The 20,363-nt window shown below is 38.6% G+C and overlaps 1 protein-coding gene across 3 annotated transcripts in view; it reads left to right on the top strand.

Moving 5' to 3' along the window:
* The window catches only part of HECW1 (HECT, C2 and WW domain containing E3 ubiquitin protein ligase 1), a 471,951-nt gene that overhangs the window by 296,538 nt on the left and 155,050 nt on the right, over nt 1-20,363 (top strand). For all 3 annotated transcript variants that reach the window (XM_081535334.1, XM_081535335.1, XM_081535336.1), the window contains one exon: nt 11,112-11,187. In XM_081535334.1, coding sequence (XP_081391460.1) covers nt 11,112-11,187 — 76 coding nt within the window. The remainder of the gene's footprint in view (nt 1-11,111; nt 11,188-20,363) is intronic.

Raw genomic sequence — 20,363 nt, 5'->3', positions numbered from 1 at the left:
TGTTGAAAACTAATATTTTGAAAACTCAAATATAGTATGAGCCAAAGAAAATACGTCACTAGGCTATACAGCCTGCAGACTCAACTGGTGCCCCAGCAGATGCCTTTTGTCAGATTTGAACCACACAAGAGTGATAAGCCCACAGAGTACAGTGAAGGCGCCTTGCTGATTAGATTGCAGTCTTCTAGACAAGGAAGTAAGATCTGCAGAAAAGTGGATTGTTTGTCTTTAATAGAAGGTACAGGTTTGAATGCTGGAGGTGGGGCTCCAGGGGCTAAGGCATTACAGAACCCACTTCTGGGGCTTGGAACTAGAATCAAGCCAGTTTTTGAGATAAGAGTTAGAGACATCTTTCCTTTACCATTTGAAAGAGGAAGACCCTTGATACTGATACTTCTCCAGGTGTGGTCCCCCAGCAGCAAAAGCCTTACCTGAAACTTGAAGTGCAGGCTCTCAGGCCTTCCCTAAGCCTACAGAATTAGACCTTCCATAGTGGGACCCAGCAGTCTGTCTTGTATCAAGCCCTGTAGTGACTCTGAGAAGGCAATGGCAACCCACTCCAGTACTCTTGCCTGGAAAATCCCATGATCAGAGGAGCCTGGTAGGCTGCAGTCCGTGGGGTCGCTGAGTTGGACATGACTGAGTGACTTCACTTTCATTTTTCACTTTCATGCATTGGAGAAGGAAATGGCAACCCACTCCAGTATTCTTGCCTGGAGAATCCCAGGGACGGGGAAGCCTGGTGGGCTGCCGTCTATGGGTCGCACAGAGTTGGACACGACTGAAGCGACTTAGCAGCAGCAGCAGCAGCAGTGACTCTGAAGCACCTCATGGTAGCAAACTTCTGCCCTAGAGCAAACGGAATGACTCAGTCATTTCTTAGAATTTGATAGCGCTTGTCATGTGCCCACTTTCAAAGTAGTCTGTAGATACAAGAAACTGTGTTCAAAAGAATAACTAAAGAATCTAAAAGTCATCAGGGAAAATCTGGTATCTGATTACTCCTAGCTAGCATTCTCCTTCCCAGTATTTCTTACCCATTCTCATCCCCTTTTTAGGGAGCCAAATGCCTCACCTCTCAAACATAGCAGTCCTTCAACCCAACCAGATTTGCTCCTGGTGTTAGTATCTGTCCCCAAAAGTACTCAGTATAAAGAAAATCATCTCTGGTTAACACACTGTGTCCAATTCACACAATGAAAACTAGGAGAAATGCCTCATTTTTCCAACCCCTCTCTTTTTCCCCATTGTGACTGGCAGAAGAGCCCTGAAATTGGGAAGCCTGGATCTTGCCTTCAAGGCAATAAGGAAAGCAGAAGGGGTGAGGACACTGGGAGCTGACTTGGTGACTGCAGGATCAGAAGGCAGAGATGCGCAGTAAGAGTATGAACCAAATGTGAACAGAATATGAGCAAAAGAGAGCCATAGCCAGGCTGGGTCTGAAAAAATGACCCCAGGATTCCTCCCACGTGAATTTTAGGAAGTCATTGATCTGAGCTTTCAAGTTTGTAAACTGCAGTGAGGATCATGAAGAATGTCTGATTTGCAATCTGTTAAAAGAGTGTGTCCACAAGAACTGGCTTTGTGCTTGGCACACCATCAGCTCTCATCCCTGTCCCTTGTCTTCTTGCCCCTTGGAAGGGCCTTCTTTCTAAGTCTTTTCATCACAGGTGTCCTGCAGGTTGGGGAAATTGCCTGAGGGTGCAGTTGACAGTTGGAATTTTGTGTTTCATTCTTTTAGCCCCTAAAGATGGCTTTGTTCTTTGAATTTACAGAACTTTCTGTGGGAGAACTTCAGATGAACTAGGTCTAACCACCTAGTTGTCATATTGTGAGGATTCCATGAGGGAGATGTTCTCAAAAGTGCTCTGTAAACATTTGTGAGGTGTGTTAGTTTATTGGTTGCTCATTGGAACATTTCAGAGATTTGGAGGTAGAAATGGAACTTAGGCTTTTGATTGGATTGATTTTTATTTTGTAAGGTGGCTTGGAGTCATATCAGCTTATTTAATAGACTTTATCTTGGATGCAAAAGATAGTGAACACAGGAACCACTGATTTCTGACCTAAAATGGAATCCCTGATTCCATACTCTTGGTTACTGACATGCTGTGGTTTGAAGATTTTATTAGTTATAATGTGATGCTATTTTGCACCTGATTTTTAGATTCACATTATCAACCATGGAGTCCTGCACTTTTTATTTATAGGAAAATTAGAGTTATCTTGGTCAGGTGAATATATAAAGGCTCAATGAAAGTCATGAATTTCATCCCCTGGCGTTACTGATGATTTAATTGTTCTGTAACTAAACACAAAGCTAATCAACAATTTGGCCTCAAAGAAGTCATTATATAATTAGTTGGAAATAATCGTGGCTATGTAAATAGAGTTAACATGTCAGAATCAAGCATAACGGTTTTCACACCCCTTTGGAAATGCCATGTGTGCTACAGAGAGTTTCTCCCACTTTTACCAAAGGAAGTTAATGCAGATCGGGGGCACTTGGAGAAGCAACCCAGAGTGGTCTTTCACACGCAAGAGAGTTCTTTGAAAACTCCTGTTTACCTTCAAAATGCATCTATATTTTATATTCAACTTTAACTTTCCTCATATTTGCTTTTAAAATAGATTTACCCAAAATTCTGAGTAAAAGTGGTGCTCCAGGACAGGTGCTCCCTTTCCCCCTGGCACACTTATCTACCCCTGGGAATAAGATCACACCTGTCTGAGAAGCCTTTGTGTTCTTGGAGACTGGAAGATGGAGCATACAGGTTAAAGAGTACATATGACGGGGTAATTGAGACGCATGTGTGTTTTTAGCAAACAGCCTCATCTTCATGTAGTGGTATTGTGAAAGGAAAGCTAGGATTTGAATGGTGTTGTAGGGATCTAATGAGAAGGGAGGCCGGTCAACTGAACCATGTGTCTTCATGCTTCTGAAATGAAAGTTCCCCTGCAAGGATATAAAGACTTGATCGTCACTCTGTTTTTTTTACTGGATTTCACTTTTGGGCTTTACGATAGTGTGTGCATTCATACTTAAAACTTCAAAAAGCAGATGTAAAGAGGACATAAGAATGGGAGTAGGCGAGATACCTGTGAATTAGTCCCAAAGGTCTTAATTCAACTCCAAGAGCCTTCTTGATACCCTACACAATCTTCTGCTGGCCACCAACAGATTTGGCTTTTTTAAAAATAAAATAAAATATATATATATATTTTTAATTGAAGCAAAGTGTTTCACTAATGAATACATTGTAATTTATTAAGCATTCCTTTATCCATTAACTTTTAATTTCCCCTCCAATCTTTTGCTCTATATAAAGAAAGCTACAATAAATTTCCTTTTGTACACAGTATTTAACACACAACTGAGTGATTTTGTGATAAATTCCTAGACATAAAATTAATGTTCATTTACCAGCTCTCTTGGGGATGTGTGTGTATCAATTAACACTCCCCTCAATAATGTGTGAGACTGCCTGTGTCTCCACACTTTTGGCCACTGTATCAGTTAAGAGCAAATTGGATACCATACCAGTTACTTAGAGTTTCATATGAATAATTGTTAAAATAGATTAAAAAAATCTGTTAAGAGAATTAAAACAAGAAAATGGCAACCCACTCCAGTATCCTTGCCTGGAGAACTCCATGAACAGAGGAACCTGGTGGGCTACGTACCGTCCATGGGGTTGCAAAGCGTTGGGCATGACTGGGTGACTAACACTTTCACTTTCAAGGTATCAGTAAGGTAGTAATTGCAAAAAGAAGCTGCCATCTCTAAGGCTGGAGGAGTAAGTGAAGAGATTGAAATAAAACTTAGAAGCTTAAAGGAAGGACCTTACAGTACTGAAATTTGACCTCTGGAGGAGGATTTTATTCAACAGTGCTGCAAGCTTGGAGGAGGGACCCCACGGACCCAGACCGGACTTCTGAGGTTATTGATGCTGCTTCACTGAGAGGGGAAAGGTCAGACTGACTTTTCAGTGTTGGAAGAGTATTGGGAAAAGCCCACAAACTGGATTTAGCTGCTGCAATGGTGAAGCACTGAAGCCCCAGGTGAAAACAGTTGCTGGGGTAATGTGGACCGGAACAGGAAGCAGAGAGGGCAGAGCTAGTCTCTTTTCCTTCTTTCCATCTTCCTCTTCCCCTCTGGTACCTCCTGTTGACAGAACCTGTGCAGGCACCAGGTGGCAAACCAGAGATGCTGTGAGCATTCTCCACTCCAGCATTCAGGGCTTAGAAGAGTGGGAATTGAGTCAAAAGACAGCTCAAAACGTGGCAGATCACCCCTGTGAGTTCTCAAGCTTTTTGCTTATTACCAATGTGACAGGTGAAAACTCAGCTTGTAGTTTTGATTAGCATTTTTTCTTATTGTAGTCAAGGTCAAATATTTCTTAATTTTTAGAGTTGATTCTCCTTTCTATTAATATAAACTATCTTTTGATATGCTTTCTTCATATTTGTTTTCTTTTGGTTGTTGTTTTTGTTTCTTAGACAAGAAAGAAATTAGACTTTTGAATATGTGAGTTGAAAATACTTATCCAGGTTTGTCATTTATCTTTTGATATATGGTGGCTTTTCCAAGTATGCGTTTTTATTTTTACAGAGTTGAGCTTATCAGTGTTTTCTTTTGTGACTTCAGGGCTTTTCTTCACCAGCAGGAAAAGCTCTTCAAGTTTGAGATTATAAAAATATTCTTCCATCTTTTCCCCCAATGCTTTTAGGATTTTGATTTTAACATTTAAATATTTGATCAGTTTGGAATTTTTTTCTATTATATAAGATGAGGCATTTCTCCAAATGCATCTCCATCTTCCAGACTTAGTATCCAGATGTCCCATTTTATCCACTGATTTGAAAATTCACCTTTATTATATTTCCTACTTTTTGGGTCTATTTCTGTACCTTCTATTTTGTTGCTATGACTATTCATATACCAGGATCACACTGTTTTAATTACACTAGCTTCATAATATGGTTAAGTATCTTTTACAGCATTTTCCTCATTATTTTCCCTTTTTATTATAGAATCTTGTTTGTTCTTGGTTTTTCTTTCTCACATAGGAAAATTTGAGTTAGCTTGTCCAATTTTAAATGCTATTGGTAGTTTCACTGCGATCACATAATGATATAGATTAACTAAGAACGTACTGAAATTGTTACCATTTTTGAGTTTTTCTATTTAAGAATATGGTATACTTTTCAGTTTGTTTTTCTTCTTTTGGATATTTCTTCAATGTATTCCAACGTGCTTATGCTGCCTTTTTTCTCCTTATTTGTGGTCACATGCATCTTGACTTGAAGTCTTCCCATACCCCAGTTTTACCTGCAGTGCATATAGCAGCCATACTTCATATATTGTGTTCAGAGTTATTGATATCTTGTGGTTTTATTAAGAATGGAGTTTGCCTTTTGTTTTCCTTCTTGTTGCTTTTGCATGATTGGTTCATGAGAGAACAGCAGGAACAGCTTTTTCCTCTTATTTAAAACTCAGATGCTATTTCATTTACATGTTCAAGCACTCTGGGATTCTATCATGTTGCTTGCAAGAAATCCAGCTTTTATCACTAAATATTTCTAGGAATCTTTGGAATGCTAAATAGTTCACAGATATACTCTGAATATCATTGCCACCTCATCTAGGCATGTCTCTCAAGTACTTCTCAACCACCTGCAGTTAGCAATGCTTTATCTCAAGTCAGGTATCACCCTTTCATCTATCTCAACTGCTTTCAACAGGGGGTAAAGATTTCCCTGGGGGTACATGATGATATTCCCAGGGGTAACAAGAACAGTGATTTCAGGTTCTCAGTTTCCATATGTTTGCTTTCCTGAAATTGATCTGCCTGAGAATTGCCAGTGGTCTGTAGGTTCTTTCTGCCAATTTCTCCTTCCACTCTTCCTCTTTCATATGTCGTTAAGAAAAGGCATGTGTCTTGTCTCATCCGTTCTAGATCATACTATGTATATTGGCTTGAGAATGGAAAAGCATCTAGGGAGCAACCAAGTGGGCACTTCAGAATACTACAGTAGTGCTGGTGTTGAGAAAGTGAATGGCTGCAGTGATTGGTCACAAAGGCTTGTGCAACTTAAGTAGTTCCAATTCTTGGCTTTCATTAATGCTGAGAGAAGATTTAAAGAGGTTGTGCATGGATAGGCAATTTTAATTAATTTGTATTGATTGATTACTATGTTTTTGTCTTATATGTAGCTTGTAAAGCATTAAAGTAAATAAAATATGTTACTATAATTGCACCTACTGTATAAACAGTTCTCTCATACACTTATGTAACAAGGAAAAAATTGATAAATTCTCTCACTCTAGTAATGAAAAATGTTCATCTATGTAGATATAAACTAATTTCTTTTATTGAGGTATATTTAGTTTACAATATTGTGTAAGTTTCAGGTATAAGCAAAGTGACTCAGTTATTTTTTCAGATTATTTTCCATTGTAGGTTATTATAAGATATTGAATGTAGTTCTCAGACCTAAATAATAAATCCTTGTTGCTTATGTATTTTATGTATAATAATTTCTATCTGTTAATCTTTACTCCTAATTCATTCCTTTCCTCCCTCTCTTTACCCTTTTTAACCATAAGTTTTCTGTGTCTGTGAGTCTGTTTCTGTTTTGAATATATATTACTTTGTAGTTTTTATTTTTCACATATAAGTGATGTTATATAATATTTGTCATTCTCTGCCTGACTTACTTCACTCAGTATGATATTCTTTGTTTTCCTTCTTGGTGCCCCTAGACTCCTCTCTTCATTTTTAACTTTTGTCTTTTTAATCATGATATGACTTTGTATGGGCTTTTTAGGTTCCTATACCTGAGTATCTTTTTCCTTCTTTAGGTTTAGGAAGTTTTCAGCCATAATTTCTTCAAATACGTTTTCTATTCCCTTCTCTCTTTCTTCTCCTTCTGGAACCCCTATTATGTGTAGGTTGACACACTTCATATTATCCCATAGATCTTGCTTGTCACTTTCATTTTTTGGTTTGTCTTTCTGTCTGCTCTTCTGATTGGGTGATGTCCATTATTCTGTCTTCCTGTTCATTATTCTGCATTATTTAGTGAACTACTCATTGCTTTTAGATCAGTTTTTATCTTGGCAGTTGAGTTATATAATATTGATTGGTTCCTCTTTACAGTTTCTGGTTCATTGTTACAGTGATCTGCCAAAAATAATGTTTGTTAATTCCTTCAGCATTTTAGGGACTTCCCTGGTGGCTCAGACACTAAAGGCATCTGCCTACAATGCGGGAGACCCAGTTTCAATCCCTGGGTCGGGAAGATCCCCCTGGAGAAGGAAATGGCAACCCACTCCAGTACTCTTGCCTAGAAAATCCCATGGACGGAGGAGCCTGGTAGGCTACAGTCCATGGGGTCTCAAAGAGTTGGACACAACTGAGCGACTTCACTTTCTTTCACTTTCAGCATTTTTATTACTTCCTTTTTGAACTTGGGGTCTGATAGCCTGAAGAGATATTTCATTTTTTTGTTCTTCCAGGGGATTTTTCTTATTCTTTTAATTGGGAGTTTTTTAATTTCTCTGTCTCTATGAATTTAGGAGAAAGTTATCTATTGTGGTCTTGAAGGGCTCTTGTTATGTGGGAACATCCTTGTGTAGTTTGTGTGAGTCCAGTATTTTTGGCGCAAAGGCTATTTTCTCAGTTTGCTGTCCGTTATAGTAGGTGTGATTGGTATGATGTCCAGAGCCTGCACTGGATGTTGGGCAGGGCCTCCTGTTTGCTCCATGGCTGTCACAGCCTTGTCAGGAGGCAAGGTCCTCTCCCTAGTTGTTGGTTCCATTTCTCTGTGTCCTTGTTCCCCAAGGAGGTGAACACTGAATCCACGAGGCTCATGTGGTCACAGTGAACCTATGCACTGCCTGTGCAGGCATCCACAGTTTTGCCCGTAAGTAACCCAACGTCACATACCTTTTTCTGTTGTGTTCATCATAGACCCTAGTGCTAGACTGGTGGTGGAGGCCAGAGCACTGTGACTGCAGGAATCAAGGTGTTTGTGCTGCTTCCTGGGACCTCATCTGCCTCTTTGGTAGGGCTCTCCCCAGCCTTGTTCACTCCAGATATGGCTCCAAGCTGCCATGTGAGAAGTGTTCCTGTCAGGAAAGGAACTACTGCATACTCCTCCCCAGGGGCAGCCCGCCAGGAACACTGAGTCCATTATCAGTCCTCCCGTAAAGCTGGAGTCGCAGTTTAAGTGCCTGGCCACTGTGTGTAATAGCAGCCCTGGTGAGCATGCATTTTCTTCTGGGAGGTACAGAGATAATTTCTGTACAAAATAAACACTGATACCGTGCACTGTGTCTGAGAGGCGACATCACAACCATGTGCCCGGTGGGTGGAATGACAGATGGGGATCAGAGAGACTGAAAAGCCACGGATATGTGCAAACCAGAGAAGATAAGCAATTCCCTGATGTGCTCCCTCTGTCTCAGGTTGTTGTAGGGTGAGACTGTTTTGGCTGAGTTTCCACACCATTTTCACAGTCAGTAAATGGTAGATTGTCTCTTTGTGAGTACAATAGATTTCTTAACTTCAGACAAGCCTCTGGAGCTCATCTTAAACAAAAAGTTGGAATGTACAACTTTCCCAAACACCTTTACTTCCTGGAAAATGTTTATCACAGCTACTACTGCCTCCCTCTTGTATCATCAGTCTGGCACTGAGATGACTTGATAAGTAATGTTAGCAAAAAGCCAAGAGTTAGGGAGAATTTTGTGGAGTTTAAAATGTGTGTCTCCCTTCTGAGCTTGGTAGCTTTTGAAAAATATACATTATCTTTTTGTCTGCATACCTGTTTCAATGCAGTATACATGAAGAACCTTTTTGTAAATACCCTGAATACCCAACAGAAAAATCTTTAAATATGAGAATCAAAATATGTATGCTCTAAGTAAGAAAGAACAATACTATTCTTTGTTATCATTGCATGTTTAATCTCATTTAGCCTAGTAAGACATTTGCAGTTTAATCCTACACCTTGTAAAAAATATAAATTGAAATGCATACACTCTAGACTTGCATCTACAAGGCTCTATTAAAAGTAGAGTTTCTGTTGTGCTCTCAAGGAACTTACATTCTGAGATGAAACAAGTTAGATGTTGACATCTTTAAACTAGAATTAGGAGCAGTCAGTTGTAATTGTCCCATCTAGGCAAGTACAGCACCAGAAGTGGGTGTGGCCAGCCTGCCCACATCGCCCATGGCCCTTGTCCAGGTATAGATTTGAAAATGAAGAAAAGTCATGTTGAAACATGAAGGAATTTTGAACCCTGATTAGACCCATGCATACTGACTACTTTGAGAGCGAGAAGAGTGATCCAACCTGAGGTTACAGTCTCTGCTCTGTTTGCTGACCTCTGCTGCTCTGGGTCAGCCAGGTGAAGAGAAAGACAAACACAAACTGAGAAGGAGCAAGATGTCCAGTGTGTAGAGGGCTGATACCTCAGACCAAGCAGTGTTCCAACTCACCCCGTTCCGTATGTCACCCACGTTGGTTCCATCTGCTGGGCAGCCCAGCATCCCTGAGATGCATCTTGTACATGGGCCTAACAGCAGACATATTGAGAAGACTGGCACATGAGCTGCAGCCAATCATAGAAGTCCACCAGGGGCACCTGCTTAACAAAGAGGTGTTCTAATAATCATTTTGGACTCTCCTTGGGCCGAAACTATGAGCCTTAGTGATGCCCAGTCATTACTCTTAGTCGCAAATAAAGCAAATTGACAGTCACATCCAATCACAGCTCTTTCAGCATCAAGAATACTAACAGGCAGAGAGAGATTAAGCCCACACAACCTAGAAACAAAGAGATTTTGAGTGAGAGGTCACTGAGTTTTCTGTTTATCTCTTCTTCAGTATAGCTTATCTTCTAAAAAGTGGACCTGGTAGAGATTTGCTTTATATTCAGATTTTTTTTGTACTATTTTCTCCAAATATGTAACATATGCAAAGATAACTCTGCCTTTGACTATATACTCAGAATCATTTCAGGGTAAAACTTGCCTAGAAGAGAATGGAAACAAGAACTCTAGCTGCTTTGATTAATCCATTAACAGATCAGTTCAGTTCAGTTCAGTCACTCAGTTGTGTCCGACTCTTTGCAACCCCATGAATTGCAGCACGCCAGGCCTCTCTGTCTATCACCAACTCCCGGAGTCTACCCACACCCATGTCCATCGAGTTGGTGATGCCATCCAACCATCCAACCATTAACAAATCAGTATTGAGCAATGATGGAAAATAAAACATTTTAGCAACCTGATTTGCAAATACCTACTAAATGAAGATGGGCTTCCCTTGTGGCTCAGCTGGTAAACAATCTACCTGCAATGAGGGAGACCTGGGTTCGATCCCTTGGTTGGGACGATCCCCTGGAGAAGGGAAAGGCTACCCACTCCGGTATTCTGGCGTGGAGAATTCCATGGACTGTATAGTTGATGGGGTGCCAAAGAGTCGGACACAACTGAGTGACTTTCACTCTCGCTAGATGAAGATAGCCCATGTAACAACTGTGTTCTGAAACTTCCCAGGAAGGCAGTTAAATAAAGAGACCTCAGAGTAGCTTCTTAATGTCATGCTCAGGCTCCTCCCTAATAAAATTTCCTGGGAATCTCTAGATAGTAGTACAGATCAGAAGAAATGGAGATACGGCAGTTTTAACTATACTTTGCTAATAGAAACACTTTGTAATTACAACAGTAAACATCTATTGATCTCTCAATTTTACTGCCTTAGGGTCTGCTTTAATAAATACCTTTTTGCAAATTTGAATATGAAAAGGCATTGTTTACATAGGTAGTTATAAAGGACCTCTGATATTACACTAATTATGTTTGCTGATTTGCATTCCTCTGAGAAGTACCCCTTCATCCTCACAGCATTTCCCAGTCTATTACTGGAAAAGACATTAGGTTGCTAAAAGCTTATTCTAATCGATAGTAGCCTAATGAAATCACTATACTTCTGTGTTTGTATTCTGTAGTTACAGAAATAACTGATTAAGCATGTTTGTATTGGAGTGCATCTATTTCAATGCTTCTTTTGCTTGTCTCCCATTTTCCTTCTTACAGATTTTTAAAAGCATTGGTTCTGATGAGACCGTGCAAGGGCAAGGAAGTCGGAGGCTGATCAGCTTTTCTCTCTCAGGTATGTTTTGCTCATCTGAAGGCCTTTGTGGAGAAAATAAGAATGTCAGTCAGCAATCAGGAGACGTCCTCAGTTTGACTCTTACCTACAAGTTACTCAACCTCTTGCCTCAATTTCTCCATCTGTAAAACAAATTTTAAAATATATTTTAAAATTCCCCTTGACCTCATAAATATTCTGGAGAGTTCAATAAGGAATAGGTGCATTCCTTATATGAGATGAAATGATGAGAAGCTACTGTTCTACTTTTCCTCCATTGCTAAATGGCAGTAATTGAGAACTTATAAGGTGGATAAGGTGGAGGTGGGGAAAATCTGAGGCAAGAAGCAGCTAGCAGACCTTTATCTAAATAAAATCTCACATGAAATCCAGTTGGCAAAATGGATAAAAACTGAACTGCTCAAAACAGTGCATCTGTGGAAAGAGCAGGGAAATCGAAATAAAGCCTGTAATTTTGTTAATCATATCTAGTTAATAGTTAAGAGTCACTTAATTTTTTTTAGTTTTCATCATGTACCATAGTTCTGGAACATGTTAGTAGAGAAACTGGCTAAATCTTCTTTAAATCTAAAATAATTTCAAATTTTAAAATATAAAGAAAAACTGAGTTGCTCTAGCAAAAATAATATAGAAAGTTCAGAGCCCCATTCACTCAATTTTACTCAAAGTGGTCTTTGCAAAGACACAATGGCATGAAGTTTTAGAACTCTATCAAGCCCAGTTTGAAAACTATTGCTTTAGCTCATTGTCAAACCAACAAATGGTTTGCAGGCCATTAATGTCAGAGTTCTGAGATCAAAGAAATGAATGAGTGTTCATGAGTGTCCTTGGAAGATGAACAGTCAACTAGGGCTTTTCATGTATAAGTGAGCCCCCAGTAAAGCAAACGTGTGTCTAAAGATCCACTGATAAGTGATAATAACTAGGTTAATATACAAAAAGTCAGTCACTTTCCTATCTACCACAATGAACAAATGGAATTTAAATTAAAAGCAGAAATCTATTTATATTTAGCACCTCCCCAAATGAAGTACTTAGATATAAATCTAACAAAATATGTATAAGCTATTTACAAGGAAAACTGTAAAACTGTAATGAATTAAATCAAAGAGCTAAATAAATGGAGATAATATTCCATGTTCATGGATAGGAAGACTTAATTGTGTAAGGATGTCAATTCTTCTCAAACTGATCTGTAGAATCAGTGTAATCCCAACTAAAACTCCATCAAGTCATTTTGTGAAAACTGACAAATTGATTTCTAAAATTTATAAGGAAAGGCAAAAGACCCAGAACAGCCAACACAGCTCAAAAGGGAATATCAAAGTTGGAGGATCGATGCTTCCCAACTTCAAGACTAACAATAAAACTGCAGTAATCAAGACAATGTCATACTTGTGGGGAAAAAAAAAACAGAAAAATAGATAAGTGGACTAGACTAGAGTACCCAGAAATAGTCCCCCATTTAGTCAACTGATCTTTGAAAGATGAGCAAAGGCAATACAGTTGAGCAAACTAGTCCCTTCCACAAGTGGTACTGGAACAGCTGGACATCCACATGCAAAAAAAAAAAAAAAAATAGAATCTGGACAGAGACCTTTATGCCCTTTAAAAAATTAACTCAAAATAGATCACAGACCTAAGTGTAAACCATAAAACTATAAAACTCCTAGAAGATAACATAGGAGAAAGCCTAAATGACCTTGGGTAGGGTAGTGCTTTTTTAGATACAACACCAAAGGCATAATGCATGAAAGAAAAAATCGTAAGATGGACTTCATTAAAATTAAAAACTTCTGCTCTGCAAAAGACAGTGTCAAGGAAATGAGAAGACAAGCCACAGACTCAGAGAAAATATTTGAAAAAGACACATCTGATTAAGTACAGTTAATCCAAAATATACAAAGAAATCTTAAAACTCAACAATATGAAAACAATCCAATTGAAAAATGGGCCAGAGATCTTCTGATCTTATCAGATATCTCACCAAAGAAGCTATACTGATGGCAAATAATCATATGAAAAGGTGCTCCACATCGTATGTCATTCAGTTCAGTTCAGTTGCTCTGCTGCTGCTAAGTCGCTTCAGTCGTGTCCGACTCTGTGCGACCCCATAGATGGCAGCCCACCAGGCTCCGCCGTTCCTGGGATTCTCCAGGCAAGAATACTGGAGTGGGTTGCCATTTCCTTCTCCAGTGCATGAAAGGGAAAAGTGAAAGTGAAGTCGCTCAGTCGTGTCCGACTCTTAGCGACCCCATGGGCTGTAGCCTACCAGGCTCCTCCATCCATGGGATTTTCCAGGCAAGAGTACTGGAGTGGGGTGCCATTGCCTTCAGTTGCTCAGTCGTGTCCAACTCTTAGTGACCCCATGAACTGCAGCAAACCAGGCCTCCCTGTTCATCACCAACTCCCGGAGTTTACCCAAACTCATGTCCATTGAGTCGGTGATGCCATCCAACTATCTCATCCTCTGTCGTCCCCTTTTCCTCCTGCCTCAATCTTTCCCAGCATCAGGGTCTTTTCAAATGAGTCAGTTCTTCACATCAGGTGGCCAAAGTATTGGAGTTTCCGCTTCAACATCAGTCCTTCCAATGAACACCCCAGACTGATCTCCTTTTTTTTTTTTTTTTTGGTGTTTATTTATTTATTTTAGTTGGGGGCTAATTACTTTACAATATTGTAGTGGTTTTTAGGATGGACTGGTTGGATCTCCTTGCAGTCCAAGGGACTCTCAAGAGTCTTTTCCAACACCACAGTTCAAAAGCATCAATTCTTCGGCTCTCAGCTTTCTTTATAGTCCAACTCTCACATCCATACATGACTACTGGAAAAACCATAGCCTTGACTAGATGGACCTTTGTTGGCAATGTAATGTCTCTGCTTTTTAATATGCTGTCTAGGTTGGTCATAGCTTTTCTTCCAAGGGGTAGAAATCTTGGGTAGGGTCTTTTAATTTCATGGCTGCAATCACCATCTGCAGTGATTTTGGAACCCAAAAAAATAAAGTCAGCCGCTGTTTCCACTGTTTCCCCATCTATTTGCCATGAAGTGATGGGACCGGATGCCATGATCTTAGTTTTCTGAATGTTGAGCTTTAAGCCAACTTTTTCACTCTCCTCTCACTTTCATCAAGAGGCTCTTTAGTTCTTCTTCACTTTCTGCCATGAGGGTGGTGTCATCTACATATCTGATGTTATTGATATTTCTCCTGGCAATCTTGATTCCAGCTTGTACTTCCTCCAGCTCAGCATTTCTCATGATGTACTCTGCATATAAGTTAAATAAGCAAGGTGACAATATACAGCCTTGATGTACTCCTTTTCCTATTTGGAACCACTCTGTTGTTCCATGTCCAGTTCTGACTGTTGCTTCCTGACCTGCATACAGATTCTCAAGAGGCAGGTCAGGTAGTCTGGTGTTCCCATCTCTTTCAGAATTTTCCACAGTTTATTGTGATCCACACAGTCGAAGGCTTTGGCATAGTCAATAAAGCAGAAATAGATGTTTTTCTCAAACTCTCTTGCTTTTTCAATGATCCAGCGGATATCATTAGGGAAATGCAAATTAAAACAAGATACTACTATGTACCTATTGGAATGACCAAACTCCAAAACACTGAAAACACTAAATGCTGGCAAAGATGTGGAGCAAAAGGAACTCACATTTATTGCCAGTAGGAATGCAAATGGTACAGACACTCTGAAAGACATTTTGGTAGTTTCTTTCAAAACTAGACATACTCTTACTACATGACCCCATGATCACATTGCATGGAAATTACCCAAATGGAATAAGTTCCATGCAAAAACCTAACACAGACGTCTATAGCAACTTTATTTATGATTGCCAAAACTTGGAAGCAATCAAGATGTCTTTCGGTAGGTGAATGGATAAATAAACTGTAGTACATTCAGATAATGGAATATTATTCAGTGCTAAAAAGAAATGAGCTATCAAGCCATGAAAAGACATGAGGAATCTTGAATGCATATTGCTCATTGAAAAAAGCCAATCTGGAAAGGCTTCATACTATATAAATCCTACTATGTCCCATTCTGGAAAAGGTAAAACTATGAAGTTGATAGAAACATCAGTGGTTCTAGGGGATGAGGAGAGGAGAGATGAACAGGTGGGGCACAGGATTTTTAGGGCAGTGAAAATACTCTGTTTGAGAGAGTAATGATGGATACATGTGATAATGCATTTGTCAATGCCCATTGAATGTATAGTGCCAAGAGTGAATCCTAATGTAAATTATGGATTTGGGGAAGAAAGGTAAAGTGTCTCTCAACTGTGATGATGGTGTGTCAATCTAGGTTCATCAACTGTAACCAATGTACCACTCTGGTAGGAGATGATGAGAATGGGGGTGGGGGGCTATGCATGTGTGGAGCAGGCAGTATATGGGAAAATCTATGTATTTCCTTTTGATTTTGCTATTAATCTACAACTACTCTAAAAAAATGTTAAGTCTTAAAAAAAAAGCCCACTGTCATCAATAGAATGTGTCTGTCTCAGTTTTTTTTTTTTTTTAAGAAAAAAGCTAGTACCATACTGTCTTGATGACTGTGGCTTTGTAGTAGAGCCTGAAGTCAGGCAGGTGGATTCCTCCAGTTCCATTCTTCTTTCTCAAGATTGCTTTGGCTATTCAAGGTTTTTTATATTTCCATACAAATTGTGAAATTATTTGTTCTAGTTCTGTGAAAAATACCATTGGTAGCTTGATAGGGATTGCATTGAATCTATAGATTGCTTTGGGTAGTATACTCATTTTCACTATATTAATTCTTCCAATCCATGAACACGATAAATTTCTCCATCTGTTTGTGTCCTCTTTGATTTCTTGCATCAGTGTTTTATAGTTTTCTATATATAAGTCTTTTGTTTCTTTAGGTAGATATATTCCTAAGTATTTTATTCTTTTCGTTGCAATGGTGAATGGTATTGTTTCCTTAATTTCTCTTTCTGTTTTCTCATTGTTAGTGTATAGGAATGCAAGGGATTTCTGTGCATTAATTTTATATCCTGCAACTTTGCTATATTCATTGATTAGCTCTAGTAATTTTCTGGTAGAATCTTTAGGGTTTTCTATGTAGAGGATCATGTCATCTGCAAACAGTGAGAGTTTTACTTCTTCTTTTCCTATCTGGATTCCTTTTATTTCTTTTTCCGCTCTGATTGCTGTGGCCAAAACTTCCAAAACTATGTTGAATAGTAGTGGTGAGAGTGAGCACCCTTGCCTTGTTCTTGACATTAGGGGAAATGCTTCCAATTTTTCACCATTGAGGATAATGTTTGCTGTGCGTTTGTCATATATAGCTTTTATGTTGAGGTATGTTCCTTCTATTCCTGATTTCTGGAGGGTTTTTATCATAAATGGATGTTGAATTTTGTCAAAGGCTTTTTCTGCATCTATTGAGATAATCATATGGTTTTTATCTTTCAATTTGTTAATGTGGTGTATTACATTGATTGATTTGAGGATATTAAAGAAACCTTGCATTCCTGGGATAAAGCCCACTTGGTCATGATGTATGATCTTTTTAATATGTTGTTGGATTCTGTTTGCTAGAATTTTATTAAGGATTTTTGCATCTATGTTCATCAGTGAGATTGGCCTGTAGTTTTCTTTTTTTGTGGCATCTTTGTCTGGTTTTGGAATTAGGGTGATGGTGGCCTCATAGAACGAGTTTGGAAGTTTACATTCTTCTGCAATTTTCTGGAAGAGTTTGAGTAAGATAGGTGTTAGCTCTTCTCTAAATTTTTGGTAGCATTCAGCTGTGAAGCCATCTGGTCCTGGGCTTTTGTTTGCTGGAAGATTTCTGATTACAGTTTCGATTTCCGTGCTTGTGATGGGTCTGTTAAGATCTTCTATTTCTTCCTGGTTCAGTTTTGAAAAGTTATACTTTTCTAAGAATTTGTCCATTTCTTCCAAGCTGTTCATTTTATTGGTATATAGCTGTTGGTAGTAGTCCCTTATGATCCTTTGTATTTCTGTGGAGTCTGTTGTGATCTCTCCATTTTCATTTCTAATTTTGTTGATTTGATTCTTCTCCCTTTGTTTCTTGATGAATCTGGCTAATGGTTTGTCAATTTTGTTTATCTTCTCGAAAAACCAGCTTCTAGTTTTGTTGATTTTTGCTATGGTCTTTTTTGTTTCTTTTGCATTTATTTCTGCCCTAATTTTAAAGATTTCTTTCCTTCTACTAACACTAGGGTTCTTCATTTCTTCCTTCTCTAGTTGCTTTAGGTGTAGAGTTAGGTTATTTATTTGATTTTTTTCTTGTTTCTTGAGGTAAGCTTATATTGCTATGAACCTTCCCCTTAGCACTGCTTTTACAGTGTCCCATAGGTTTTGGGTTGTTGTGCTTTCATTTTCATTCGTTTCTATGCATATTTTGATTTCTTTTTTGATTTCTTCTGTGATTTGTTGGTTATTCAGTTGGGCATACACACCGAGGAAACCAGAATTGAAAGAGACACGTGTACCCCAATGTTCATCGCAGCACTGTTTATAATAGCCAGGACATGGAAGCAACCTAGATGGCCATCAGCAGACGAATGGATAGGGAAGCTGTGGTACATATACACAATGGAATATTACTCAGCCATTAAAAAGAATACATTTGAATCAGTTCTATTGAGATGGATGAAACTGGAGCCCATTATACAGAATGAAGTAAGCCAGAAAGAAAAAGACCAATACAGTATACTAATGCATATATATGGAATTTGAAAGATGGTTAACGATAACCCTATATGCGAGACAGAATAAGAGACACAGATGCATAGAACAGTCTTATGGACTCTGAGGGAGAAGGTGAGAGTGGGACGTTCTGAGAGTATAGCATTGAAACATGTATATTATCATATGTGAAACAGAACACCATTCCAGGTTCGATGCATGAGACAAATGCTCAAGGCTGGGGCAATGGGATGACCCAGAGGGATGGGATGGTGAAGGAGGTGGGAGGGGGGTTCAGGATGGGGAACACATGTAAACCCATGGCTGATTCATGTCAATGTATGGCAAAAACCACTACAATATTGTAAAGTAATTAGCCCCCAGCTAAAATAAATAAATTTATTTAAAAAGAAAAAAGTAATTAGCCCCCAACTAAAATTAAAAAAAAAAGAAAAAAGCTCAATAATTTGTATTACTAGGACAGAAAACTAACAACTCTTGATTTGTTATTCTTATGTTCCCACTGAAATACTTGATAACTAACAATTATTTATACAAGCCTTCAGAAACAGTAGAAACCAGGAAAACTACTGTCTGTAAGAAATAAAGAATTTTCACTAACCAGAGCTCACTAAAATCCTAAAGACTACAAGGGATGCCATTCAGGATAGACAGCATCAGACTGCAGAAAGAGACAAGATCTCCATTCATTGGTTCCCATTTTGGCTCTGCCGTGCAGACATGGACTCAAAGACTGACCAGAGGAAATGAAACCACCCCGCTACCATCACCAGTATGATTCAAAAAGCTACTTTCTAAGGATCAGGATTGGTTCATTTCCTATGGTCCCCAATATAGCATTTTTCTTACAGTTATCTCAAGGCAAAAATTGCCAGCAATGAAATGTGGTTGGAGGTGTAAAATGAGCAACTAAAGAAGCAAGCCTGGAATGGTAGTGGAGATCTAATACTTGGTAATTGAAGACGTGTTTAACTCACTGTCAAGGAAAAGTAAATACTGCTTAAAATATCATGATAAATTCCATGCCTCAAAGAAAGCTAAAAAGGTCATCAAATCTATAACTAAGCAAAACCTACAAATTATCAAGAAGTTAACTAGATGCTAGTCATCTGTAGGAATAAAAGTAGGGTTGAGGATTCTAACAGCAGCCCATTGTACAACCAAACTAACTAAAGATGGACAATACCAGGGCTACACCAAACTTACTCATGGACCTAAAAAATGGGTGGAGAATGGATTCTACCTTTAAAAAAAAGTTGAAGGACATAACACTCAAGAGGAAAAAGGAAGTATTTTTTCACAAATATCTACTGAGGAGAAGTAAAGGATATATCACTCGTCTGCTTGTACACTCTATAAAACACAGGAAAGTGCAGAATCTATCAAGTAAGTCTAGGATGAAGAAAAATGATAAGGGAGATCTTTGAGGTTCTTTGAAGCTAAAAGAAGGTCAAGTGTATTTACTTCCTATTGCTGCTGTAACAAATTACCATAAAGTTAGTGGCTTAAAACAACACACATGTATTCATACAGTTCTGGAGATCAGAAATCCAAAATGAATCTTAAGGGACAAAAATCAAGGTATCAACAGGCAGGGCTGGTTCCCTTCTGGGATCTCCTAGAAAGAATATGCTCATCTCTTTCAGATTCTAAAGTCTCTTATACATGTTTTGGCTCACAGCTATATCACTCCAGTCTCTGCTTCTGCTGTCACATCACTTTCTCCTCATTTTACTCCTTCTTCCTCCACTTTATAAGGACTCTTATAATTACACTGGATCTCTCCATCTCAAGAAAAATTCTTCAGCATGTCTGCAAAGTCCCTTCTACTGTGTAAGGTGACATATTCACAGGTTCCAGGAATTAGGTCATGGTCATCTGTGTGAGACCATTTTTCTGTCTATTATAGTCAAGGAGAGATTTAAAATAAATTCTGAAAGGTATAGTCATAGAATTCAAAGTGAGCTTTGAGAGATTTTAGAAAGCAGCGAAGAGCATACTCACCACTACATTATTAGAATCAATGATATGGTAGACCGACTTGAGATTCTCTCATTGGAAGCATAGAAGGGCCAGACTTTACAAAGATAAGGAAGTAAAAAGATGGATGACAAATACAGAGCAATACATAGATAATTGATGTTTCTGGTGAAGAGATCAGAACAAATAATTATAGCAGAAAGATTTCTTGAGCTGGATATAATTTTTCATCTTTAAATTTGACTATCACATACTAAAAAAAAGTATGTGCAGAGAGCAACGTCTAGACAAATGCCTTTTTTTTTTTAAAGAAAATTTCAAATGCAAACAGAGTAGCCATCTGAGTGGAAAAAGCATGATACAAAAGAATAAACCTCATGTTAATTTCAGACTTGTCTTATAATACAGAATGCTAAAATCATGAAGCAAAGCTACAGAGCTTTAAGGGTGGCATGTTTTAGCTGAAGATTTCTGTGCCTACCAGATTGTC

Source organism: Giraffa tippelskirchi, chromosome 10 (assembly GCF_054371585.1).
Source record: "Giraffa tippelskirchi isolate mGirTip1 chromosome 10, T2T-mGirTip1v1.2.pri, whole genome shotgun sequence".
Taxonomy (NCBI): Eukaryota; Metazoa; Chordata; class Mammalia; order Artiodactyla; family Giraffidae; genus Giraffa; species Giraffa tippelskirchi.
This window is presented reverse-complemented; position numbering and strand designations above follow the sequence as displayed.